Genomic DNA, 27378 nt, shown 5'->3' with positions numbered 1-27378 from the left:
TAAGAGTCTCTGCCACGAGGGCCAGGGCCTAGCAAAGAGGTAGCCAGGAATAGGTAGTTGTCGATAGTCACCAGTTTGATGCCCAGGAGAGCACCCACCCGGCGCATTCTGCTCCCCTCAAATGCAACCTCGATTTAAGGGGTGTGGGTTAACAGGTCAGCTGCCAATCCCTAAATGCAGCTCAAAAAATGGGGCTCAAGATGGCCCTCAAGTCCCGCAGACGCCGCCGCTTCTTCCTCGCTGGGGGGGGATTGGAGAGGGGGGGGGGCAGTTGCTATGGCAGGCAAAGGCCCTCTGGCCTGGCAGCGGTCTCCAGCCCTCCAGAAATAGCAAGAGGGCCGCACCGACGGCCAGACGTAGAGGTAGACGCAGCAAAAATCAGCCCGTTCCATGGCCAGCCCTGCTCGCCAGTCCAACAGGAGGATGGCCGTGGGTAGAGGTGCAGCAGAGTAGCCTGGGCTGGGCCACTCACCGCCATATTGTTGCTCCCGGGTCTCTCTCCAGCCACAATCGTTCAGCATTGCCCCAGCCGATTGGGGGACCAACTCAGGTTGTCTGGCAGCCCGGGCCAGAAGCAGGGATGGAGAGGCTGAAAGGCACATTTCACCGCTCCGCCATCTTGGCCACACACCCCTGATCTAGTTTTAGAATGGTCAATTAACCGAACGACAGTACTTCCTGTACAGAGCTCTGCCAAGTGACAACTGTAACCTTTCTAAAAGTAGAAAGGTACCAAGACGAATTTGGGAAGAGGCACTAGGAGGAAATAACTGTGCATTCGCTTAGAGAACATTGAAAGCTATCCCTCAATGTTCCACATCCTCTAAAAGCTGCACATGTAGTGAAGTGATACCAACCTACAGAAGGGCCTTTTTGACCTACTAAAAGTGACCACTAACAAAACATTGTCCTTCAGACCTCTACTCAAAAAACCCTCCTCGAACCCAGTGAACTCAAAAATTGCCAGTCAATCTCCCTGCTCGCGTTCACAGTGAAGGAACAGGAAAATATCATCAGCCAGAATCTTCCTCTGCCTTCCCTGACGAACCCACCTCACACCCCTCCACTGGCTCCCCGTACAGAAGAGATACCAATTCAAGCTGCTAACCCACACACACAAGGCTCTACACAACCAATGATATATATATATATATATATATATACACGGTCGTAGACCAGAATTGTGTCAGACACACACACCCACACACACAGGAGCACACATTTCAGAATTCGTGATCGAATCTTCCTTTATTCGAGCAGAACCCCCCTCAGCGCTGAGGGGGGTTCTGCACGAATAAAGGAAGAATCTATCACAAATTCTTGAGTGTGCTCCTGTGTGTGTCAGCTGACACAATTCTGGTCTACGACCGTGTTTTCATGTATACGCGACTCACCACTGCGAGAAGGAGGCACTCAGGGGAAGAGGCAGCAGTGATCTTTGTGAGATATATAGATATATATATATAGATTTTATTTTAAAGAAAAGGATGAAAAGATATGGCGTAGGGATAGAATGCCCTGCACAGAGGGTTGGTTCAGTTACTGACCATGAGCAAGACTCGTTCGGAGTCAAAACGCATTGGTGTTTGCTGTGTACCTAAATAAACTGTGCAAATTGTTGGAGAATTGGTATGCAGTGGTATCTTCTCATTCTTTACTCCCAAAAATATAGAGAATTGGTCTACTCCCACTCCTAACACTTACAACTGTGTGTGCTGTGTGTTCTTGTTGTGTCTCTCTCTCTCTCTTTCACTGTACCAGAGCTAACAGCTGTACTCTCCATTATGGCCTTTAGAACAAGAAATACTGGAGCCCACAATGAATAATCCTTCCCTACAATTATCAATTTTAGAACACTTTAAATCACTTGGCTGCCCCATGCTCTGCAAATGAGTCAGATAATGGACAGGTGTGAAATGGTCACAGAAAAACAGCAGTGAGTTTTTTCATGTCAATTCACACTCGGGAATTCTGTTTTTTAATTTTTGTATTTTATCTACCAAAAAGTTGCTGCTGCTTACTATAAGACAAAATGGATCTTTAATACATGCTGTCAGAACCACTCTCAGAGGGCCACGAGCCACGTAGGAGTTACTAGGCCCAACCGCGGTGCTTGAGGTCTTTCACTCCTGATGTCCCAGTACCCGACCTACTGTGGATCCTAAGCAACTGGGACAAGTACCCCGTCTGACTCTCAGTGCTAGCTGTGGATGAGAAGTCGAATACTCGGGGGGAAGAGGGGAGGGGGGTGGGGGGGTCTGTGGGTTGAGTGTAGGTATAGGTAAGTGAACACGACTCATAAGTCAAAGTGCGCATAGTACGAATAATAAATAAATGTCCAGTCCAATACTCAGTTTTCTAAGAAAAAGAAGAATTTTATTTCTAACTCTACAAAAGCAAATGAATAATTATATTCATATGCAATAACATACTCCCTGAGGTCAGGGCTCTAGTAGTTGTTAGGCAAATCCATGTCCCACCCTCATTCTTGTAATGCGTTTGGGGTTATTACCCATTAACTGATGGCCGCATCCCCTTTGACTCCTTAGTTATTAGTCAAAAGTGTCTATAGTGTAGCAGCACCGTTATCAGCAAGTTCCCTGGGGTCCCATATGCCCAGTTCCACTTTTACCCACTTCAGCGGTATGAAGTGTTCAGCGATGAAGCGAGTGCCCTCTCTGTGGGTGGGCCTGAGTCCAGATCCTGTTTGGCGAAGGAAGGCCGCACACAATCAATGTGGCAGTACTCACCAGGCTCTTATCATAGCAGCGTTGCCAGCTCGTACAATGATCGGAGCTGCTCCCAAGGTAAGTCACTTTTCCCCTATCAGAGGCGAGGGGGGAATTCTCCGGCTCCCCCTGGAGATCCGATGAGGGTGCAACATCTTCGGCAGCTCCTTGCGATCCTTGAGGAATCAGCCAGGTGCAGTTGCGGACTTGACCCGTCAGACACAGAAGCAATCTTCTCATCCGGGCCATGACCCAAACACTTGGCCACAGTGGTACCAGCAACCCCTCCTGACACACGGGGTTGCCACGTTACTCACAATCGGGGCGCAGGCTTTTCCAGTGCAATCTCTCTCACTACAGCAGACCCTCCTGGCACAAAGGGTCGTCGATCTTAGCGGACAAAAGTCTCACACTCCTAGCCCAAATAAGTAAAACTGTACCCGCCTGCATTGTACCATTATAAAATACACATTCATTTAGTCCACACATTCAGTCTGCGCACACTGAAGCTTTTTTATACTGTGCCGGGGTGTACTATTTGCAAACACACACTCTGCCAGCCCACACACTCACCATGTGCGCACTGCACATCACTTCAGCCTTAATGTATTGTATTTCAAGCAAGAACAAACACACCATGCACATGCTTTCATTGTACAGGCACTGCACAGCACTACATCTTTCATTTCATGTATTCCTCGCTTACATACGAACACTGAGCACATGCACGAATGCCACAGGTTCGACACAGTATTGCTATATTCATGTAATGTACCTTTCCCAGGCATACATACAGAGCAGAATTGCTACTCCCGCGTTGCATAGCACTTCACATCTTTCTGATGTAGGCCAATGGTGAGTTAAGCACACGGAAGCACAACTTTTAAAAAGGTGAGTGAGCCTGTAGGCCTCACTCCAGTGACACAGGGTAAAAATCACCTGTTCCCTACTAATGAACACTACACGGTATGTTGCCACCAGCACGCTTGTGCTAAATACCGTTTGATGAAGGTGGTAGCTTTCCACCAATATGAGGGTAGTGCTATAGGTGCCCCTCCCTGTCCAACAAGACCGCAATCCATGAGACAGGTCTATGTCATGGTGCACATGCACAATTCGGGTTCGCCTATTACAAAACAAAATAAGAAGAACAAACGTTTTCCCAGACACGCCAAGGAAAAAAATAAAAATTAAACTTCTCTAATTCAATATGCTAGGTTGCTTAAATGTTCAGCACAAGGTAATTAATAAATAAGAAAAATAAATACTCTTAGGTACGCACCAGGAAAAACGAAGAAACAACCACATTGTACTAAGTAGAGAACTCTCTTGTTAACAAAGAGGTAAAGACATTACCATATATAACAAGACATCTGAATCAAAAGTTTCTCAAAAGAAAGGGTGCAAAGAAAAGGTGCTCGTGTGTGGAGTAATGAGGAAAAAAGACATCAAAGTAAGAGGCAATTTAGAGAAGGTAGTTTCAACAATTTACAATCAGCACTGGCTTTTAATGGAACGTACACCAGTGTGGTTCGGCCTGTCTACAAAGCAATCTTTGGTCGTCATTTTTTATCCATTTTTTTGTGAGCACAGAAATGCATCATCTGGTGATGGGACGGGGAGATATAATGTAGTACAGGCCCAGGATGATGGGTATGTGTCGACGTTTCGACCCAGCTTAATGCGTAGAGGGTGACTTACAACCTCCGCTTGCGGGTCTTCTTCAGGACAGGGGGCAGTGTAAGAGGCAACCAATATCTGGCACCCGGTAGTGGCGGACCAGGTGACAGCCCCAGACGCTGGATTGTCCACATGGAAATCCTGAGTGTAGAAGTCAAATAAGCAATCCGAATCAATCAGGATGCCAGTGTGGGTATCCAAAAACCCAATACAATCCACCGCAAATGTATCCATTAAGTGGGAAAAAAGGAACGAGTCTAACATCCTTCAAAAGAGGAAACAATCACCCCTGGAGATCTTTCAACTGCGGCTGAGTCACAGGGAAAGCGCACCTAACCCGTCGACAGCTGTCAGGATACTGACAGCTGTCGACACATACTGGGACTGTATTACATTATATCTCCCCATTAGTCTGTAATGGTTATGACAAAACAAAAACAAGCAATTGCAATGCATTAGGTCCCGCATTTACGAGAGATTGAGCTATTGGCATTGTAAATGACAATGCCTTTTATTCATATGTTGTTTTTGAAACGGTTAAATAAAAGGAATTGTCATTTACAATGCCAATATCTTAAGCTCTTGCAAACGCGAGACTTATTGCATTGCAAATGCGTTCATGCTATAACATTTTTTTTAAACCGTTAAGAGAGAGCGTGTCCTGCCTGCAACAGCAAGCAGGACAAAGCTATTTGAGAAAATAGTGCTAGGAGGCTGTAATTAAAGACTACCAAGTAACAACACACGTAACAGGGGGTGTCGCCATGGCAGGTTACTAAATGAGACAAGGCGGTACTGAGGAGGGACTACTGACCAATGAACAGCCACCATTTACAGTGGACCATGACACAAGTCAATGAAAAATATGGATGGAGAGTGGGAGGAGCTTCAAGGCCCTACCTGAATACAGCATGCCTCGCAGAGCAGCGCATGCGCTGCCCAAGCTCGACCTAAAAATCAGCATTGGGGAGTAAACAGTACAGTTGGGATCTCAGGGCATGGGTACACATCTTTAACCATCCACAGGACCTTTCCATCCCAAAAAATGTAATTAACAAACTGTTTAATACAACAAGCACTAGCAAGGCCAAAAGGTCTGGGTTAAAATTCCTAACATGGGCAGTGTTAGCACATTAGAGCAAGACACAGGAGAGCGTGAGCCGCAGTATACAGAACAGGATAAAGCAAATATCCTTGTGTTTAAGAGGAATACACTACTAGGCTGAACCAAGATTTCACCAACAAAGTCCAAATTCAATGGCTGAAAGAGGAGGCTGATCGAAAAAATCCAATGGTTGAAATAGGTGAATCCCACTCTGTCGACTGCTAGCAATAGGCCATTTTACGGTTGTGCTCTCAAAATACACCTAAAAATCATATGTCAGTATAGTAAACATTTTAAAGAGCTAGTTCAATTTCTAATTTACATACAGATAATAAATTTGAAACAAAAGTCAACAATATAAAAAGGAATATGCTACTTACCAGTATGCATCTATTCTTGGCATGTAGAGCTGCAGATCTATACACTGTGCATAGATCGCCATCTGGTGTTGGGCCCGGATGTTTGCAGTTTGTTTTTCCTCTTGGAAAGTCTTTGGAAGTCACGAGGTCGGTGACTCCTCCTTTGGTTCGTATTGCGCATGGGCTTCGGCTCCATCCTCAGATTGTTTTTCGCCAGCAGGGAAAGATGGAGCGTAGTAACAGTAAAGAAACCCATGTGTGTTGTATCTAAATAAGGATACAGGTAGCCGGGGAGGCGGGTGGGCGTGTATAGATCTGCAGCTCTACATGCCAAGAACAGATGCATACTGGTAAGTAGCATATTCCGTTCGAGGCATATGTGCTGCAGATTATACACTGTGCATAGACTATATAGCAGTACCCAACTCTAGCGGCGACCACCGGCATCCGTTGCAGTTGTTTGGAACAGAGTTTTTAGTACAGCCTGGCCCACACTAGCTTGTTGCTTGGTTTGCACATATACACAGTAATGTTTTGTGAAAGTGAGCGGTGTTGACCATGTCGCTGCTTTGCAGATGTCATCTAGTGGTATGTTTCCTAGAAAAGCCATAGAAGCCCCTATCTTCCTTGTAGAGTGGGCTTTAGGGGGAACAGATAGCGTTCGTTTTGCTTTGTGGTAGCAAATCTGTATGCATTTTACAATCCACCTAGCTATCCCTGATTTAGAAATAGGGTTGCCTTTATGTGGTGGAGAGAAAGAGACAAATAGCTGTTTGGTTTTTGTGAAAGGTTGTGTTCTTTGGATGTAGTAAAGTAAGGCCCTTTTAACATCCAGTGTGTGTAAAGCCCTTTCCGCAACGGTTTGAGGTTGTGAGAAAAAGACTGGTAATTCTACGACTGGTTTAGATGGAAGGGATAAATGACTTTGGGCAGAAATTTTGGGTTGGTGCGGAGTACAACCTTGTTCTGATGCATTTGGAGAAAAGGTTCCTGTATAGTGAGTGCTTGTATTTCACTAACCCTTCTAAGGGAAGTGATGGCCACTAGAAATGCTGTTTTCCATGTGAGAAATTGCAGCTCACATTTATGTAATGGTTCGAAAGGGGGTCCCATTAGCCTTGTGAGAACTATATTCAAGTTCCAGACAGGTGAGGGTGGTACTCTGGGTGGAATTACTCTTTTGAGGCCTTCCATAAAGGCCTTGATGGCAGGCACCCTGAAAAGTGATAGGTGCTGCCTGTTCTGTAAGTAAGCAGCAATTGCTGCGAGGTGTAACCGAATGGATGTATATGCTAGGTTACACCTTTGTAGATGGAGCAAGTAACATATGATGTGCTGTATGGACACATTTAGAGTGTTGATTGTGTTGTTGTGGCAGTAAACAACAAATCTTTCCCACTTTGCAGCATAGCATGCCCTAGTAGTAGGGCGTCTAGCTTCCCTGATAATATTCATGCAATCAGGGGGAAGGTTAAGGTATCCGAATTCTAGGACCTCAGGAGACAGATCGCAAGGTTGAGCTGAGCTGGGTCTGGGTGGCTGATCTCTCCATGGTTCTGGGTTAGGAGGCACAGTGAGGTGCAGCTTTTGGTGTGGTACTACCGAGAGTTCCAGCAGTGTGGTGTACCACGGTTGTCTGGCCCATGTTGGAGCTACTAGGATCAGTGTTAGGGAATGCTGTTGTAGCTTTCGCACCACTAATGGAATTAGTGGGAGAGGTGGAAAAGCGTATGCAAATTTGTTTGACCAGTTCATCCATATCGCATTGCCTTTGGACAATGGGTGTGGATATCTGGCGGCGAAGCTTGGGCATTTTTTGTTTTCGTGGGTGGCAAATAGGTCTATGTGTGGATGCCCCCACTTCTGAAAGAACGGGTGAAGAACCTGTGGGTGAAGTTCCCATTCGTGAATCTGTTGCGTTTGTCTGCTGAGCAGATCTGCCACGGTGTTTTGGACTCCTGGGACGTGTTGGGCCAGGAGAAAAATTTTCTGTGGAATTGCCCATCTCCATATGCTCTGTGCTAATTGAGAGAGCTGTGGAGAGTGTGTGCCCCCCCGTTTTTGAATGTAGTACATGGCAGTCATGTTGTCTGTGCGAATGAGGACTGCCTTGCCTGAAATCTGCGTCTGGAAGGATTTTAGGGCTAGGAAAATTGCCAGTAACTCCAGATGGTTGATGTGGAGTAACTTCTGTTGCGGCGTCAATGTGCCCTGTACTGTGAGATGTAACAGATGAGCTCCCCAGCCGGAGAGCGATGCGTCTGTTAGGAATATTTGTGGAACCGGGTCCAGGAGCGGTCGACCTCTGGAAAGGTTTGTGGTGTTCCACCACTGCAGAGAGCGATGGGTGCGACCGTCTACCAACACCAGATCTGTCAGTTGCCCCTGGGCCTGGTTCCACTGGCGCGCTAAACACTCTTGGAGTGGACGCATCTGGAGTCTTGCATGGGGCACTATGAAAAGGCAAGAGGCCATCATCCCTATCAGTTGCATAAACACCCTTGCTGGGAGAGAGTGTTACAATATGAATTTTTGACGCAGAGCCTGTATATTTGCAATTCTGGCAGGATTGGGATAGGCTATGGCTTTTGAGGTGTCTATGGTGGCACCGAGGTATTGTTTTGTGTGTGATGGTACCAGGTGGGACTTTTGGTGGTTCACCGTGAAACCTAGCTGGTGAAGTAGTTGGATTGTATCGGCGGTGTGTTGCACACATTGTTCGTAGGACGTGGCTTTTATTAGCCAGTCGTCCAAATACGGGAAGACGTGAATGTGCGGTCTTCTGAGGTGTGCCGCCACTACTGCTAGGCACTTGGTGAATACCCTTGGTGCTGTTGTTACCCCGAACGGGAGCACCTTGAACTGGTAGTGTTGCCCGTCCACTACAAATCTGAGGTACTTTCTGTGAGCATGGTGTATTGGGATGTGAAAGTATGCGTCTTTCAAGTCCAGAGTGGTGAGAAAGTCGTTCTGGGAGAGGAGTGGAAGAACCTGTTGAAGGGTTACCATGTGAAAGTGGTCTGAATGTATGTAAGTATTTAAAGGTCTGAGATCTAGGATAGGTCGTAGAGTCTCGTCTCTCTTTGGAATCAGAAAGTACAGGGAGTAGACCCCTAAATTTTGTTGATTGATGGGGACCTGCTCTATGGCTTGTTTTTGCAGGAGGGAGATTACCTCCTGTTTTAGTAACGTGGCATGTTCTTGAGACATTGGGCGTTGCCTGGGTGGAATGTTTGGGGGGGTAGATGTTAATTCTAGGCAATACCCTGAATGAATAATTTGGGTCACCCATCTGTCTGAGGTGATCGTCTCCCAGACGTGAAGGAAATGTTGTATTCTGCCCCCGACCGGAGTTGAATGGTCTGGAGGGAGCGGGGGAAAGTCATTGGGTAGGCGGTGTGGCAGAGCGGGCGGTATTTGTCTTGCCTCTGCCTTTATTATTATTGCCTCGGTATCCGCCTCTTTGATAACCCTTTGTGAAGGTAGATTGAGGAGGGGATTTGTAGGACGTGGATGCACTATCCGAGGAGTAGCCTCTGCCCGTGCCCCGAAAGGAAGAGCGGCGAAAGGAGCACCTAGGAGTGTGTGACTGTAGGGCTCCCATGGATTTCGCTGTATCAGTATCTTTCTTCATCTTCTCGAGGGCTTCATCAACTTTTGGGCCAAATAAATGTTGTTGGTCGAATGGGTGATTCAATATGGAGGCTTGTACCTCAGGTTTAAAACCTGAAACTCTTAGCCAGGCGTGGCGACGGAGAAGGACACTGGTGTTTATGGCCCTGGAGGCTGTATCTGCCGCATCTAGGGCACAGCGTATAGAGGTATTAGTTATAGTTTTTCCCTCTTGGATCAATTCATTAGCCCTATTTCTGTATTTTTCAGGGTGATGGTGCATGATGGTCTCTAACTCATCATAATGCGCCCTGTCGTATCTGGCCAATAGCGCTTGCGTGTTGGCGGTACGCCATATATTGGCGGCTTGTGACGCAGTGCGCTTCCCTGACGCGTCTAGGAGCTTGGACTCTTTGTCAGGTGGTGGTGCTTCGCCTGACGCCTGAGAATTTGAACGCTTCCTAGCTTTAGATACCACTAAGGAATCCAGTGGTGCAGGGCCTTTAATGTATGAAGGATCTGTGGGGGCGGCTTTGTATTTTTTCTCTATACGGGGGTTTAGGACCCTAGCCCTGACTGGGTCTTTAAAACCTCCGGTGCATGTTTGATTACTCCTTTTAACATAGGTAGAATGGCAGTAGACCTATGTGCATTATCAAAGGTATCTAGGAGAAAATCTTCCTCCACTGGGTGAGTATGTACCTCCACCCCGTGATAATGTGCCGCCCTCTGTAGTAGGTGGTGAAAGCCTAACAAATCTTCTGGTGGGGATGGCCTGGATAGGTAAAGGTCATCTTGTGGGACATCTGGGATGTCCGGATTGTTATAGTCATTCCATGGGTCTGGAGATCCAGTAGGGGTGGGGTCTGGTGGCACATCTGCTGGATCATAGTAAGGGTCCCCTAGATCATCTTGGTCTGGAGACAGGGTTGGAGAGCGATGAGGCAGGGGTGAAGGTGGAGGTGGGGAGGGTGGTGGAGGTGGGGAAGGCACTCTGAAAGGGGAGGTAGCAGTGTCCTTCCTCTTTGGAGGTGGAGGTGGAGCTGGTTTGTTCAAGTGTCTCTTTTTTGAAGACAGTGTCAAATGTCCAGTTTTTGGATCCTTGCTAAGTGTCTTTTGCAGAGGATCCGGTGTGAAAAGTTCTTGCGACACTGGTTGTTCGGTCGGCGCCGAGGTTTTCGGGGCCGACGGCTTTTTAGGCTTGTCTAAGCCGTGCTTCTTCGGGACCTCCGATTTTTTGTTCGGTGCCGAAAGAGGCTTCGGCACGGGAGTGTCGGTGCCGAGGGCCTTATGATGTTTGGTCGGCACCGAGAGGGCAGGTTTCGACACCGAGGGCTTTGGTGCTGGGCTCGGTGTGGAGGTGGAGGCCGATTTTTTTCTTCGGTGCCGAAGTGTGTCTTTCGGTACCGCTGGTAGGCTGGCTCGAGCCAGAACTGCCGGAAGGCTTAACAGGCTTCTTTACCGGGCCCGAAGGTGGAGTGTGAGAAGCAGTATCCTTGGTCTTGCCTAGGCTCGAAGGCGAAGGCGTGACCGAAGCCTTTTTGGGTATCGGCGTGGGTGTGGGAGGGGGTATAGTACTCACGACCCTCTGCGCCGGGGTGATGTCCTCCACATCTGAGTCGTCGGCCTCGGAAGCACTGACGAGGTCGTCGTCCTTTTCTTCGATGTTCTGCTGTCCCGGAGCTTCGATGTCGTCCCCGAAGATGTCGAATGGAGCGGAGGTCGAGGAGTGCGCGATGTTGCATCTGGCCCTTCGATCTCGAATAGTCTTTTTAGATCTAAAAGACTTGCAGGCGGGACAGTCTCGGGCCTCGTGTTCAGGGGTGAGGCAGAGGTTGCACACCTCATGAAGATCGGTGTGGGGGAATTTGGACCCACATCGAGGGCACTTCTTGAAGGGAGTTCTTTCCATCAGCCGAGACCGGAGCCGGAATAGGCCCGAAGGCCGCCGTCGACGACCGGAATCGAAGAAGTGCCGAAGAGAAGGTGATTAAGATGATTTATTATCTGAAGGATCTCGATGAGCGAGGATTTTTGCGTCGATCACTGAACTGGAAAAGTTCGGAACCGGAGCGCAAAGTATTACATCCGAGCCCGATGGTGGAAAAAAACAATCTGAGGATGGAGCCGAAGCCCATGCGCAATACGAACCAAAGGAGGAGTCACCGACCTCGTGACTTCCAAAGACTTTGCAAGAGGAAAAACAAACTGCAAACATCCGGGCCCAACACCAGATGGCGATCTATGCACAGTGTATAATCTGCAGCTCATTTGCCTCGAACATATCCTTTAGATTAAAAAGTAAAATTAACGATTTCAGTCTTGCAACATACACGTGTTTTAGTTTGTTGGGAATCCTCTCTGAAGTGTTCTAAAAGAGTATGGTGTTACAAAGGGCAGTAGCCCATGATTCACCAACATTAAAACAAAAGCTGCCGATCTGAAATTTATAGGTTTGAGATTTTTTAATAATGGTAATATTGAATATGCTACTTACCAGTATGCATCTGTTCTTGGCATGTAGGGCTGCTGACATTCATATCTGTGCATAGATCGCCGCCTAGTGTTGGGTCCGGATGATTGCACATTGTTGTCCTGGAAGAGTCTTCGAAGTATCACGAGATAGGTGACTCCTCCTCCCCAGTGCGCATGGGCCTCCTCTCCATCCTTAGATTGTTTTTCGCCATTGTGGCAGTGATGGAGTAGATACAGTAAGTGATGACCATGCTATACAGTAATTCTGAGTGCTGCAGCCGCTACAGGCGCCGGGGAGGAGGGTGGGCGATATGAATGTCAGCAGCCCTACATGCCAAGAACAGATGCATACTGGTAAGTAGCATATTCAGTTCGAGGCATGTGGGCTGCTGAATTCATATCTGTGCATAGAATACATAGCAGTACCTCCATTAGCGGCGGCTACCCGTGCCAGCTGCAGCAGTCTGAAAAAGAGTTTTGAGAACAGCCTGTCCTACAGCTGCCTGCTGTTTTGAGTGTACATCTACACAGTAGTGTTTGGTAAATGTATGTATAGTGGACCATGTGGCTGCTCTACATATTTCCTGTAAAGGAATGTTTCCTAGGAAAGCCATGGACGCCCCTAACTTTCGTGTTGAGTGGGCTCGTGGGGGAATCGTTAATGTGCGTTTAGCTTTTTGATAGCAAATTTGAATACATTTAACGATCCATCTGGCTATACCTGCTTTGGAAATTGCGTTGCCCTTGTGTTGTGGAGAAAAGGCAACGAAAAGTTGTTTTGTTTTCCTAAAAGTCCTTAGTTCTGTCTATATAGTACATGAGGGCCCTCTTTACATCTAGTGTATGGAGCATTCTCTCTGCGACATTTTGTGGTTTTTGAAAGAAAACAGGCAGTTCAATAGTTTGATTCATGTGGAACTGCGATATCACTTTGGGCATGAATTTGGGGTTGGTACGTAGTACAACCCTGTTTGCGTGAACCTGTATGAATGGCTCTTGAATGGTTAGTGCCTGGAGTTCACTAACTCTTCTTAACGAAGTGATTGCCACTAGGAAGGCTACTTTCCAGGTGAGGAATTGAATCTCACATGAATGGAGAGGTTCAAAGGGTGGACCCATTAATCTGGTGAGGACCAAATTGAGGTTCCACACCGGTGCCGGTGGGTGTCTTGGGGGGATTACTAGTTTGAGTCCCTCCAAGAAGGCTTTGATGGCAGGTACTCTGAATAAAGAGAGGTGCTGCCTGTTTTGTAGATAGGCTGCTATCGCGGTTAAATGGATACGTATTGAGTTGTATGCCAGATTGCATCGGTATAGGTGTAGGAGGTAACAGATGATGTTTTGAATGGATGCGTCCAGCGGGTTAATGTCATTGTTGTTGCAGTAAATGACAAACCTCTTCCATTTAGCCGAATAGCAAGCTCTGGTAGTGGGTCTCCTGGCCTCCTTGATGATCTCCATACAGTCAGAAGGCAGGTTTAGGTAGCCAAACTCTAGGACTTCAGGAGCCAGATTGCCAGGTTCAGCTGTTGCGGATCTGGGTGCTGAATTTCGCCATGGTTCTGCGTTAAAACTGCGGGTTTGATCCGCAGCCTTTGGTGCGGCACCACGGAAAGTTCTAGAAAGGTGGTGTACCATGGTTGGCGCGCCCATGTGGGAGCAACTAGGATGAGTGTCAGTGAGTGTTGTCGCAGTTTGCGTGCCTCCAGCAGTATTAATGGCGCTGGGGGAAAAGCGTACGCAAATCTGCCGGACCAGTTCATCCATATCGCATTGCCCTGTGACTGTGGATGTGGGAACCTGGCGGCAAAGCTTTGGCATTTTGCGTTTTCGTTCGTGGCGAATAGATCTATCTCTGGATGACCCCACTGTTGGAAGTACGGTTGGAGAACTGACGGATGTAGCTCCCACTCGTGCATTTGGTGGCTGTGTCTGCTGAGCAGATCCGCCATCTGGTTGTCCTTGCCGGGGAGGTGTTCCGCCATGAGGAATATGTTCCTCTGAATGGCCCACTTCCACATGCTCGGAGCCAGATGAGACAACTGTGGAGAGTGTGTTCCTCCCTGCTTCTGTATGTAGTACATGGCAGTCATGTTGTCCGTCCGGATTAACACGACTTTGTTGCACAAGTGTACTTTGAATGCCTTCATGGCTAGGAAGATTGCCATCAGTTCCAGAACATTGATGTGCATCTTCTGTTGTTGCGTTGTCCATAGTCCCTGCACTGTGTAAGTGAGTACATGAGCTCCCCAACCCTGGAGAGAGGCGTCCACTGTTAGTATTATTTGTGGAACAGGCTCTTGTAAAGGTCGGCCCTTGCAAAGGTTTTGTGGATTCCACCAATGCAGAGAGTTGTATGCCCGACCACTCACCAAAACTAGGTCTTGTAATTGCCCGTGAGCCTGATTCCATTGACGTGCCAAGCACTCCTGAAGCGGGCGCATATGTAGTCTCGCGTGCGGGACTATGAAAATGCAGGAGGCCATCATGCCTATCAACTGCATGAACACTCGCGCAGGAAGGGAGTGATGAGGTTTGAACTTTGAGATCAGCAGTTGCATGCTGTTGATCCTCACTAAATTTGGCTGAGCTGTGGCTGCCAGAGTGTTTATGGACGCGCACAGGTAATGTCGTACGTGTGCGGGTTGGAGATAGAATCCCAGACTGTGAAGAAGGTGAATGGTGAGGGACATGTGGCTGGCACATTGCTGGGCTGACTTTGCCTGAACAAGCCAGTCGTCCAGGTAAGGGAAGACGTGAATGTGTTGTCTCCGTAGATGTGCAGCCACAGTTGCTAGGCACTTGGTAAAGACCCTGGGTGCTGTTGTTACTCCGAAGGGGAGAACTTTGAATTGAGAGTGATGTCCCTGAATAGTGAACCTGAGATATTTCCTGTGTGATGGGTGTATGGGTATGTGGAAATACGCATCTTTTAGGTCCAGTGTGGCTAGGAAGTCTCCCTGACTGAGTAGCGGGAGAACCTGCTGTAGGGTGAGCATATGGAAATGCTCTGAGAGAATGTATTGGTTGAGGGGTCTCAGGTCTAGTATAGGTCTGAGCGACCCGTCCTTTTTTGGGATTAAGAAGTACAGAGAGTACACCCCTGTCCCCTGCTGGTTGACGGGCACGACCTCTATTGCACCTTTCTGCAGCATACTTAGCACTTCCTGCTGCAATAACTCCAAGTGCTCTACGGACATAGGACGGTGCTTTGGCGGTATGTTGGGTGGAGTGGACGTTAATTCGAGACAGTAACCGTGCTGGATAATGTCCCTGACCCACCTGTCTGTGGTGATGGTTTTCCACGCTGACAGGAACCGTTGGAGTCTCCCCCCGACAGGTGTTATGTGGTCGGGGGGAAGGGAGAGGGCGTCACTGTTTGTTTTTGGGGGAGGACCTGGTGTTGCCGTAACCACGTCCTCTGCCCTTGGTGCTGGAGCCACGATATCCACCTCTGTTGGTTTTATCATAGGTACTTTGTGTGCCCCCTTTAGTGTACTGCTGCTGTGACCCCTGACTTCTAGCTGCTCCTCTATTCCTGGGGCGACGAAAGGAGCCACTACGAAACTGCTGCGTCTGCAGAGCCCCCATTGATTTCGCAGTGTCAGTGTCTTTTTTAATTTTCTCGAGGGTAGTGTCAACTTCAGGGCCAAATAAAAAGTCTGGGTTGACCGGTTGATTTAAGATGTTGTTCTGAATCTCCGGCTTGAAACCTGAGATTCTCAACCATGCATGCCTTCTCAACATGACGCTTGTGTTGATTGCCCTCGCCGCTGTGTCGGCTGCATCCAGTGCGCACTTGATGGATGCATTGGTAAGGAGTTGTCCCTCTCTGATGAGGAGCTCCGCAGCCTCTTTATATTCATCTGGCAAATGTTGGAGTAGTGATTCTAGTGTGTCGTAGTGGGACCTATCGTAACAGGCCAGGAGTGCCTGTGTGTTGGCAATGCGCCAGATGCTTGCTGCTTGCGCTGCAATCCGTTTGCCTGATGTCTCCAGCACTTTGGACTCCTTGTCTGGGGGAGGAGCATCACCTGTTTGTGAGTGGGCTCTTTTGTGAGCATTAGCAACCACCATGGAGTCCAAAGGTAACTGACCCCTAATGTACATAGGGTCTCCGGGTGCAGGCTTGTATTTTTTTTCAATCCTGGGACTTAGCACCCGTGCCCTGGTTGTTTCTTTAAAAATGTCTTTTGCAGGTTTGAGAACTCCTTTTAACATGGGCAAAGTTTTGACAGTTCTTTCGGAAGAGGCGAAAGTGTCCACCAAGAAGTCTTCTTCGACAGTGTCAGAATGGAGTTCTACTCCATGATTGGCAGCAGCCCTTTCTATGAGGGCATTAAAGGCAGCAGTGTCCTCTGTGGGAGATGTCTTTATGTTATAAAGCTGCGTGTCATGGGTATCTGGTGCGGTACCCTGGTCTGTGGGGTCATCCCATGCCTGATCTGGGTCTTGCAGGTGATCATCAGGATTGACATCCCCAGGGTAGGTGGTATCATCCCCTATATAGTCCTCTACTGCGTCAGCCTCTGAAGGCGTAGGAGAAAAGGACGGTGGATCCTGATGGAAGGGTTGAAAGTGTTCATGAAGCACTGGCTCTGACCCTGCCGGCAATTTGTGTTTGAGAGGAATTTTGTAGGAGTCCAATCCCCTCTCTGGCGTGATTTTCCACTTACGGAGCATCAACCTACCAGTGTTGGCGTCGATAAATTGTGGCTGTGAAGGCTCAAAATCTGTTTGTCCAGTGGATGGGGACTGTGTCTGGCGGACACGTGTCCGAATCTCGAACAGTTTCGGCGCCGTGGTCGGCGGCAACCCAAACGTGATGTTGGTCGGCGCCGAGGGTGCTTTCGAAGCCTTGTGTGTGTCGGGACCCGACGTAGAGCGGAGGTCTGCCCGTTCTCTGATGCGTTGCAACGATGCCGAGACCTGTTGCACGGTGAACGCAGATGGCTCTTTGGAGCCGGTCGGCACCTTGGAGGTAGGTGTCGAAGCGGCGCCCAACTTCTTTGCAGCCATGGTGTCATCGATCCGAAGGGAGGTATCAACGCTCGTTGGAGTCGATGACTTGGTAGGCGCCGCCGTCTTCGACGTCGACGCAGACGGGGTGGCCACCTTGACTTTGGTGGTTGGGGCCGATGTCGTCAGTGCCAGAGGCCGAGGCGCCTTGTGGGGATCGAGGGCCTTCTTCTTTGGCGCGGCACCCGTATCCGCTGCGGTGAGCTCGGCACCGAAATCCCTTTTTGAGCGATCGGAGCCGATGACCGTTGCTGGCGAAGGAGTGGAGGGCTTCGAGGCCTTCGAGCCGATCACAACCAGTTTCACTTTCGGTTTCGATGGAACTGGTGCGATGGATGGTTTCGGTTTCGCCGAAGGGAATCCAGTCGTCTTCGATAATAATGGCTCTTGCGAAATGTTCGAGGCCGGGCCTGAAGGCGGGGCCGAGGAACCATGAGATTGGGTAAGGCCCGAAGGCGATCCCTCGACCTGAGCCTCATGACGACGTCAGTTTTCGGCCTCCGTAGCGACGGGTTGGCCTAGCTCCTCGCTGGAGCTATCTTCCTCGGCCCCAAAGGCCTCATTGTAGTCTCCTACCTCTGCGACGACTTCTTCTCTCTGAAAGATCACCTCATCGTCGTCTTCCGATCGGGAGTCGTGTTCGGAAGCGGGGCTGGAGTCTAAGTCTTCCACGCTCTCGGCGTCCTCGTCTTCGGTGCTAAAGATGTTGGCCGGGGCAGGCGCCGATTGCTGCGCCTCCAATCTCGCCGCCCGTCGATTCCGGAGAGTCTTATTCGAGCGGAATTGGGCACAGGCCATACATTTCGACTCATCGTGATCCGGTGAGAGACATTTGTTGCATACCGGGTGGACGTCGATGTGTGGGTATTTCGCGTGGCATAAAGGACACCGTTTGAATGGAGTCCTCGATTCCATCGTCGATCGAAGTTTGATGTTCGGACCAAGCGGATCCGAAAAGCTGGAAGAAGGTGCTAAAGCACTAAAGAAAGTAGTCGATACCGAACGGGAACAGTACCGACGATAACTAAAGGCCTTTTGGCCTTAAACTGAATTTTCCTAACTCGAGCTAAGATAAGCACATCCGAACCCAATGGCGGGAAAAAACTATCTAAGGATGGAGAGGATGCCCATGCGCACTGTGGTCCAGGGGAGGAGTCACCTATCTCGTGATACTTCGAAGACTCTTCCAGGACAACAATGTGCAATCATTCGGACCCAACACTAGGCGGCGATCTATGCACAGATATGAATTCAGCAGCCCACATGCCTCGAACATATATGTACTTATAGGCTCTGCAACAGAGCAGAAAACTATAATAATAGGCAGGTAAGGGCCAAGTAATTAGTGTGTGTACTTTGTGAAAGCCTCAAAGATTAAAACCACCACAGTAAGTAAGATTTGCAGTGAAAGACTGCATTGAGAAGCAAAGGCAAGTCAAATTCCACACCCAATAGGTTATGAAATATAGGTAATGAAACATTGTGGCTACTTGTTTCCTAAAACACCTCTTCACTACAGGGCTCATATTTTGCACATTTTCATAATGTCCAAACCCTTCTTAAGGAAATTAGGATTTCACAAAAGTGAACCTCACTAGCTTTCATGCAATAAAAGCATGTTAAATAAGAATGTACACACCATTTTCACAATAGTATCTATAGGAAAGAAGAGGCAGCAAGATTTCGGGTTTCCTTGTCTACTTTTTGCAAACATAGTTACTCCAATTCTCTTACATTGTGACTGTGATAACCTTTGTAAATGAAAACTCACTAAGTACATTTGAAACAAACTTCGGCACCAAAACTGTAGCAGTTGCTTAAACTTAAGAATGGTAACACCAACGGGGCCCAAGGCTGTAATTTTAGCTTTCTTACAGATGTGAGGCAACAAGGATGTTATAAGATTACACATTAGGAATCAATTTAAATGTACCATCATACAAACAAGACAGTAATTGATCTTTGGGAATACAATGCTACTATCATTCCATTACTGGTAAGAAAATATTATTCAATGTATGAAATTGACCCCACCTCATCCACCCTGTTCTCTGTGCATTGGTGTGTGTCAGAACTACGTGGTTGTAGAAGTATCTTATCATACAACAACAAGGATAGCAATTAACATTTTTGCAGATGAGCATTTTAATTAGGAAAATAATTAGGAAAATAAATGTCAGGATTATTAAATCATAATCCCTGTAAATCAAATGTTTAAAGTTGAAATTACACAGCAAAATCGTCAAGCTCAACCTTCCAATGTACTCATAACAGATAAGACTGAGTTCACCCATCAAGAGATGTAAAAATATTTACTTCCAAAATGTTACATACAGCAACATTGTTTAAACGGCAAATAAACTGAACAACAGTAAAATAAATTAAGTACTCCTGTGTAAAGCACATGGACAGTCCCAAGAGCATCATGGAATTAAGAGCAACACTTACTCAATACTGGCATGTTGCAGAGGTGGAGTGGGGCAGAAGAAATGGGATGAGTAGTGAGAATTAGGAAAGAAGACAGAAAAACCAAGTAGCAGAACAATAATGTCTTGAGGTTTTTCCTACACAGCAGAGGACTGACTACTCATGAAGATCTAGGGGCAAGCCATTCCACATTTTGAGGCCAACATAGCTAAGCAAATGGCCAAAACCACAGGTCAGTTTACCTTGCGAACCTCATGAAGCAACTATGAACTGGACTGCACAGTCCACAGAGGTAGAGGTTTTCTGAAATCTCTCTTTGATTCAGGATTTATCCAATATATAAGACTTTGTGCATGGTGCATGGTGTTTTCAGATGGACTCTGTTTTGGGAACCAAAGTAATGTCTAAGCACTCTTAATATGGTGAAACTGTGAGGCTTGTATCGATTCTAAATGCACAATTTTAAAAATGGTTGAAGCTTATTGAAATATATAGCTACAGCAGTGAAACTGAAGCAGCATTATAACATGTAAATACAAAGAAATCGTATAATATCCATATTCCTTACCCTTTTTGCTTTAATGGTAGCTCAAGTTTAAATATTGTAGCATCATTCACAACAGCTTTGTATGCCTGAAAAATGTGAAGAAAAAAATTTGATATGAAAATGTGATTTGGAGAAAGTCACACAAAAAGGTAGCCTATGTGACTTTTTAAATTAGTACTACAAAGGCTCGTGCTATAATGTTTGAAATATTGTCACCCCTGTCACACCCAATGTTAAGAATAATCGGCCACCTTTTTTGTCTGATCCATCGCAGTGATTTAACATTGCCTCTGAAAGAAGAAACATTTCCATTGCTTTCATTTTGCTAATAAAAGCAAAACAAAATGGTTGTCTTGTTTGTTAATCTTTCAAGATATAAATCTGACATTAAAACTTAAGAATAATGTACCTAGTAAAGGAACAGTCAGACAACAGTCACACAAAAGTCTACTCCACGGTATCATATGCCTTACCTTCAGTAAGGCACTTTATGCTGAATATTGTTTCAAACCACAGATTCCTCACTCTTACAAGATCCACATGCGGGATACAGAGAATTCTTCAACAATGTTCCCACGTGCCAACAAGAAGTGCTGGTTCCACGTTGATTCCGTACAGCCCCGGAAGTGACAGAATAGAAATGCATATAAAATCATCCCTGTGCACCAACATTAGTTTCTTAATCTGTTCTACTTCTGAGCCATGAGACACGGAACACTTTGGAAAAATTGTAGATGACAGTGCACCAAAATCTAACTTTGGGGCTTATGAAATTCAGGAGTCCACTCCACAGAACGGGGAGGAGTGAGGAATCTGTGGTCGGAGAAGATATCCACCAGAAAAAGCATTATTGAAGGTAAGTAACTTATTCTTGTGATAGATACTTCTAACCCACAGATTATTCACTTTTAGAATATATAACACAGCTGTGCCTTACAAAAGGTGGATGGTCTGGGGTAGCTTACTCAGAGTAGAAAGAATTGCATGACTAAGCAGCAAAAGTGGCCTTCTCATCAGACCAGATTTTTAAGACAGTAGTGCTTCCAGAACATGTGCACTAATGCCCAAAGTTGCTGCCTAGCAGATGTGTAGAGCATCCAATCCCTCACAAAATATTTCACAGTGGCTTTGGCCTCAGTGGAATGAGCCAGCAAGCCTTGAGGGGGTTGCTTTGTGGTCTGTGCGTAGTAGATCTTAAAGCAGGAAACTATCCACAGTCGTCTGTTGCACCAAATTTCCCTTCTTTGCTCTATAGAATACTCGAGAAAGCTCATCATCCACACAATGGTCTTTTGTGTGGTCAGTGTGGAAGCTCCAATCCTTTTAGAGTTGAGCTGATGGACTCACCTCTCTTAAAGGGTGACGTGGAGCAAAAAACTATGGCAGAGTGATAGACTGCCTAAGGGGAAAAGGGGTCACCACTTTAGATAAGAACACAGCCCTGATCCTCACTACCAAATTGTCTGAGAAGAGTATGGTGTATGGCGAATGCACCGAGAGCACCTGCAGTGCACTCACATAGTTCACGGAGGTAATGGCAATTCTAAAAACTGTTTTGAGCACCAGGAGTCTTAGCGAGCATTGGTTCGAAAGGCAGGCACAAAGGAAATGTCAGCAATAAGTTTAAGTCCCACTATGGCATAATGAACTGTTTTAATGGAACCTGCGACTCAGACATCATGAATAAAGAGCATGAAAATAAGTGATTTAAATAGAGCAATTTGATCGGGCATAAGTAGAAAAGCTGAAAGAGCAGACAGATAAGGCCAATGATAGAATAAAACAATAACATCTGAAAGTTTAGCCTGCAGACCATCGGTATGACTATCACCACACCAGGCTAATGTATGGAAATATCAAAACTGAGAAACCACATTGGAGGAAACTAAATCATGGAAAACCAATACTAAGGAAAGACAATTTTAAGGACATACGAATAAATAAAAAAACGGAAGGAAACATTTTAAAGTAATGATAATTTAAAATAAAAATCCCAAATTACAGTAACCTTGGGTGGAGTTTAGGATTAGTGAGGGTCTTTTAGGTTGAGGGATGAGTAATGTTTAGGAGTGAGCATGGGTTTTAGGAATGGGTGGAGTTAAGGCATAGAAAGAGATTCTTTGGGTTCAGGGATGGGTGGAGTTTGGGGGTGGAGAAGTTTTATTAGGTAGCAGGAATGCGTAACATTTAGTTCCGCTAAGGGGTTTTTAGGTTTCGCTGATGAGTGGATTTAAGGGGGTGAGGTGTTATGGTTTAGGGATGGGTGGAGTGTAGTGGTGTTGAGGGGTTTTAGGGTTCAGAGATGGGTGGGGTTTAGCGCTAGAAGGGTTGTTGGGGGTTCAGGAATGTGTGGAGTGTAGAGGTAGAAACGGCTTTCTATGGTTCAGGGATGGGTGCAGTTCAGGGGTCAAGGATGTGCGTAGTGAGGGGTGTTTATGGGATGGGTGGAGTTTAGGGGTGGAAAGGGCTTTCAAGGTTCAGGGATAGGTGTAGTTTGGTGTGTGAGGGATTTTTAGGGGACAATAACTGATGGCATTTAGAGGTTGTGAGGGTCAGGGATAGATCGTGAGGAGGTCAGGGATCGATGGTGTGTAGGGGTGGTGAGGGGTCAGCAAATTAAAAGCTTTCTAAGTAATTGTTTGACAATGTAAAATATATAAATCTGAAAGAATGTCCCTTGATGTTATGTACTGAAATAACTCTTTCCGACAAAACTGTTTCTGAAAGTAAGAGTATTTACACCTTAAAGAATAAGCATGCAAAAGCCAATTTCGAACAAAAAGGCATTGTATGAATTGGTTTCTATAAAAGAGTAAATGCTATTTGTTCTGAAATTTCCAATAAACATTTTAGGTGAAATAGTTTCTCAGTAATGGTAGTCCATGAAATCGGTTTTCTAAGAAATCACATACAATCCACCAGGAAACAAATTTATCCCAATGCCTAGCAGAGATGGAAATTGTCAGTGGGCATCAGGCTGCAAGGATGACAACTACCTTGGTTGACTAATCAAATACATTTAACTGCCACTCATTCACCACTCATGAAGGAGTAGTTTCCAGAGGCTTGGGTGCCGGACCCTTCCCTGATGCTAAGACAGAAGATGCCCTGAAGTCATAGTCAAATCGGACCAAATGCTCAGGAGCTTCAAGTACCAACTCTTCTTGCCCAGTTCGAGATAATTAAGATCACTTGGGCCTGTCAGCCCCAATTTTACTCGGAATGGAGGCAGAAGAGATAGCAGTGGAAACACATACTGGAGCCCTGCGTTCCACTACAGAAAGAATGAGTCTCCTAATGAGTGACTGTAGAAAAGTGCCCCTTTATGCATGGTTACCCCCTACTTTTTGCCTGACATTTGATGCACTTTGACTTGATGTGCCCTGGGTCCCTGCCAATCAGGTTTCAAGGGTGTGTGTTCTTTCCCAAAACTGTACCACAGGTAAAACCCTTGTAATGGGTACCAAGGGCACTGTGACCTGAACAGTTAGACTTTGGGAATGTATTCCTCATCCCATGAGAGAGGCATCTGTTACGGTTCTCTGCGAAAGTGGGTCTAGGAAAGGCAATAGTTTTAAAAAGTTCTTGGTGTTCCACCAATGCAGAGTGTGGTAAGCTTGATTGCTTGAATTAATTGTTGCACAAAGCGCTACTGCAACAGGCGCATGTTGTATCTGGCATAATATACTAAGTCTATACTTGATGCCTCCGTCTTTTCAGAGTTTAGCTTAAGACAGTGAATACTCATCCAACTAACGACAAATCTCATACAGTTGTTGAAACTATGAGCCACCTCCTCCATGCTGCTGGTCATAGACACTATAATTTGCGTGTCGTCAGCATAGGAGATAGTCAAGAAACCAAAAGATTTAGTCAGTTTTGCAAGTGGTGCCACATATATATTGAATAGGGTAGGGCTCTGTGATGACCCTTGCGGGACACCACAGGGTAGGGAAAAAGGTTTGGAGGTGTAGTCTCGAAAAGAGACCATTTGCTCACCACCATAAACAAGCATTGGCATAGCCAATAGGTCTCGCCTTTGGGACCTTATAAGTGTTTAGTTATCCAGCACAATATCCTTGGTGCAACAACATCAAGTGTTGCATGGCTAAACACTTATAAGGTCCCAAAGGCGAGACCGATTGGCTATGCCAATGCTTGTTTTGAGTGAGTGGCTTGTGTAGGTATGCCATTGTGAGGTAGAGATGCTGCGAGTGCTTTTACAGGAGCCCCTGTGAGATTGCGCCTCTTCAAAATGTATCTTGGGTCTGGTGTAATACTTCTAGCCCCTATTCCCGTCTTCTCGCACCTTACATGTCCATGTACAGCCGGGGTTGACACTCCCATTACCCCTGCCCTCCAGTGACACTTTACCTGTCATGGGTGGTGGTGGACGTGGTGGTGGTGGATGTGGGGGTGGTGGACGTGGTGGTGGGCATGGTGGTGGTGGGCATGGTGGTGGGGGACGTCGGGGTGGGCGTGGTGGTGGACGTGGGGGTGATGGGTGTGGTGGTGGTGGATGTGGTGGTGGCCTTGGTGGTGGATGTGGTGGTGGTGGGTGTGGTGGTGGACATGGGGGTGGTGGACATTGTGGGGGTGGTGGACATGGTGGCGGTGGTGGATGTGGTGGTGGTGGACGTGGAGGTGGACGTGGTGGTGGACGTGGTGGTGGTGGACGTGGTGGTGGGCATGGTGGTGGACGTGGTGGTGGATGTGGTGGTGGTGGTGGACGTAGTGATGGATGTGGTGGTGGTGGAGGACGTGGTGGTGGATGTGGTGGACGTGGAGGACATGGTGGTGGTGGACGTGGCGGTGGTGGACGTGGCGGTGGTGATGGATGTGGTGGTGGACATGGTGGACGTGGGGTGGTGGATGTGGCGGTGGTGGAAGTGGCGGTGGTGGACGTGGCGGTGGTGGACGTGGCGGTGGTGGACGTGGTGGATGTGGGGGTGGTGGACGTGGTGGTGGTGGGCGTGGCGGGCGTGGTGGGCGTGGTGGGCATGGTGGTGGTGGGCGTGGATGTGGTGGTGGTGGACATTGTGGTGGACGTGGTAGTGGTGGACGTGGTGTTGGGCGTGGTGGTGGAAGTGGACGTGGTGGACATTATGGTGGACGTGGTGGTGGTGGACATGGTGGTGGACGTGGTGTTGGTGGACATGGTGGTGGACGTGGTGGAGGTGGACGTGGTGGTGGTGGACGTGGTGGTGGGTGTGGTGGTGGTGGGCGTGGTGGGTGTGGTGGTGGTGGGCATGGTGGTGATGGGTGTGGTGGACATGGGGTGGTGGACGTGGTGGTGGACGTGGTGGTAGTGGTGGACATGATGGTGGTGGTGGGCATGGTGGTGGTGGACGTGGACATGGTGGTGGTGGACATGGTGGTGGTGGACATGGTGGTGGAGGGCGTGGTGGTGGAGGGCGTGGTGGTGGAGGACGTGGTGGTGGAGGACATGGTGGTGGAGGACATGGTGGTGGAGGACATGGTGGTGGAGGACATGGTGGTGGACGTGGTGGATGTAGTGGACATGGTGGTGGACGTGGTGGTGGAGGATGTGGTGGTGGTGGGCATGGTGGTGGTGGGCGTGGCGGTGGACGTGGTGGTGGACATGGTGGTGGATGTGGTGGTGGACATGGTGGTGGACATGGTGGTGGACGTGGTGGTGGACGTGGTGGTGGACGTGGTGGTGGACGTGGTGGTGGTGGAGAACGTGGTGGTGGTGGAGGACGTGGTGGTGGTGGAGGACGTGGTGGTGGTGGAGGACCTGGTGGTGGTGGAGGACGTGGTGGTGGTGGTGGAGGACGTGGTCGTGGTGGAGGACGTGGTGGTGGTGGAGGAGGTGGTGGTGGGGGAGGTGGTGGTGGTGGGGGAGGTGGTGGTGAACATGGTGGTGGAGGTGGTGGACATGGTGGTGGACGCGGTGGTGGTGGATGTGGTGGTGGAAGTGGTGGTGGTAGTGGATGTGGTGGTGGTGGACATGGTGGTGGATGTGGTGGATGTGGTAGTGGTGGATATGGTGGACGTGGTGGTGGACGTGGTGGTGGATGTGGTGGTGGACGTGGTGGTGGGCGTTGTGTACATGGTGGTGGTGGACGTGGTGGTGGAGGAGGTGGACGTGGTGGTGGAAATGTGGTGGTGGTAGATGTGGTGGTGGTGGATGTGGTGGTGGTAATGGATGTGGTGGTGGAAGTGGAAGTGGACATGGTGGGGGTGGACGTGGACGTTGTGTTGGACGTGGTGGTGGTGGTAGACCTGGTGGTGGACGTGGTAGACCTGGTGGTGGTAGACATGGTGGTGGTAGACGTGGTGGTGGTAGACGTGGTGGTCAAATAGCTGGCACATTTGCCGTTAGGATCCATACAGCATGGTGATACAGGACATTTGCTTCAACAAAACTTGTGGACGTGGTGGTGGGGTGGTGGGGTGGACGTGGTGGTGGTGGACGTTGTGGTGGTGGTGGTGGACGTGGTCTTCAAATAGCTGGCACATTTGCCATTAGGATCAATACAGCATGATGATACAGGACATTTGCTTCAACAAAACTTCCACTATATGAGTGAAATATCGGATGCTATTTAAAAAGACACATACAAATGAAACACATTTCAAATTTTTTGACTGTTTGAAAAATTAAGGGCTTTCACTTATAATTTCCCCAAAGGGAAATGATTAAAAAGTGCTGTCAGTAATAAAGTTAAATCGGGAAATCAGGGAGATGAGTCATCCGCAAGATGACAAAACAAGGAATGCGCGTGAGAGAGAGGGGAAGCAGGAGGTGAGCCCAGGAGTGATGCGTGCGCGCGCAGTCTGCTAATTTTCAAGCACTGCACTTGTGCTTGTGGCACGCCCCTGCTCGCTCCCGCAAGGTGGATGCCACCACAAGCACGAGTATGTGCTTGAAAATGAGCAGAGCGACGGCTAAAGGCCCTCCTATGCAGCGCATGCGCGCTGCGTAGGCGAGACCTAAAAAGGAGCATAGAAGGCTACAGCCTGAGCCACCGATTCCTATCTCTGCTAGGCGTTGCTTCATGACCGAGTGGCTCACCGTGTCGAAGGCTGCAGATAGGTCCAAAAGGACCACTGCAGCCTTATCTCCATTGTCCATGATGTCACGTATCTCTTCAGTGGTCACTACCAATGCAGATTCTGTACTATAGGCATCCCTGAAGCCAAATTGATCTTCATCCAGAATTTCGTTTTGATCTAAAAAAAAATGCGAGAATGGTGTTTAAGTGTCTCTCTACGTTTTTTGCTGGTGCAGGAAGACGTGAAATAGGACGGCAGTTCTTTTCTGCATTTGGGTTTAATGAAGGTTTTTTGCGCAAAGGGACGGCTTTTTCCTCTCTGTGGGAAAGCTACCCACATTAATGATGTTGTTCAATAATGTGGTAAGAGGAATTGCTATGCTTTCTGCTATCTCTTGAAAGATCT

At 47.8% G+C, this 27378-nt stretch overlaps 1 protein-coding gene across 2 annotated transcripts in view; it reads right to left on the bottom strand.

Annotated features, from left to right (window-relative positions):
• Positions 1-27378, bottom strand: part of CUL5 (cullin 5) — a 677835-nt gene that overhangs the window by 300702 nt on the left and 349755 nt on the right. For both annotated transcript variants that reach the window (XM_085621507.1, XM_085621508.1), the window contains one exon: positions 19975-20039. In XM_085621507.1, coding sequence (XP_085477633.1) covers positions 19975-20039 — 65 coding nt within the window. The remainder of the gene's footprint in view (positions 1-19974; positions 20040-27378) is intronic.

Source organism: Triturus cristatus, chromosome 8 (assembly GCF_964204655.1).
Source record: "Triturus cristatus chromosome 8, aTriCri1.1, whole genome shotgun sequence".
NCBI classification, from domain to species: domain Eukaryota; kingdom Metazoa; phylum Chordata; class Amphibia; order Caudata; family Salamandridae; genus Triturus; species Triturus cristatus.
This window is presented reverse-complemented; position numbering and strand designations above follow the sequence as displayed.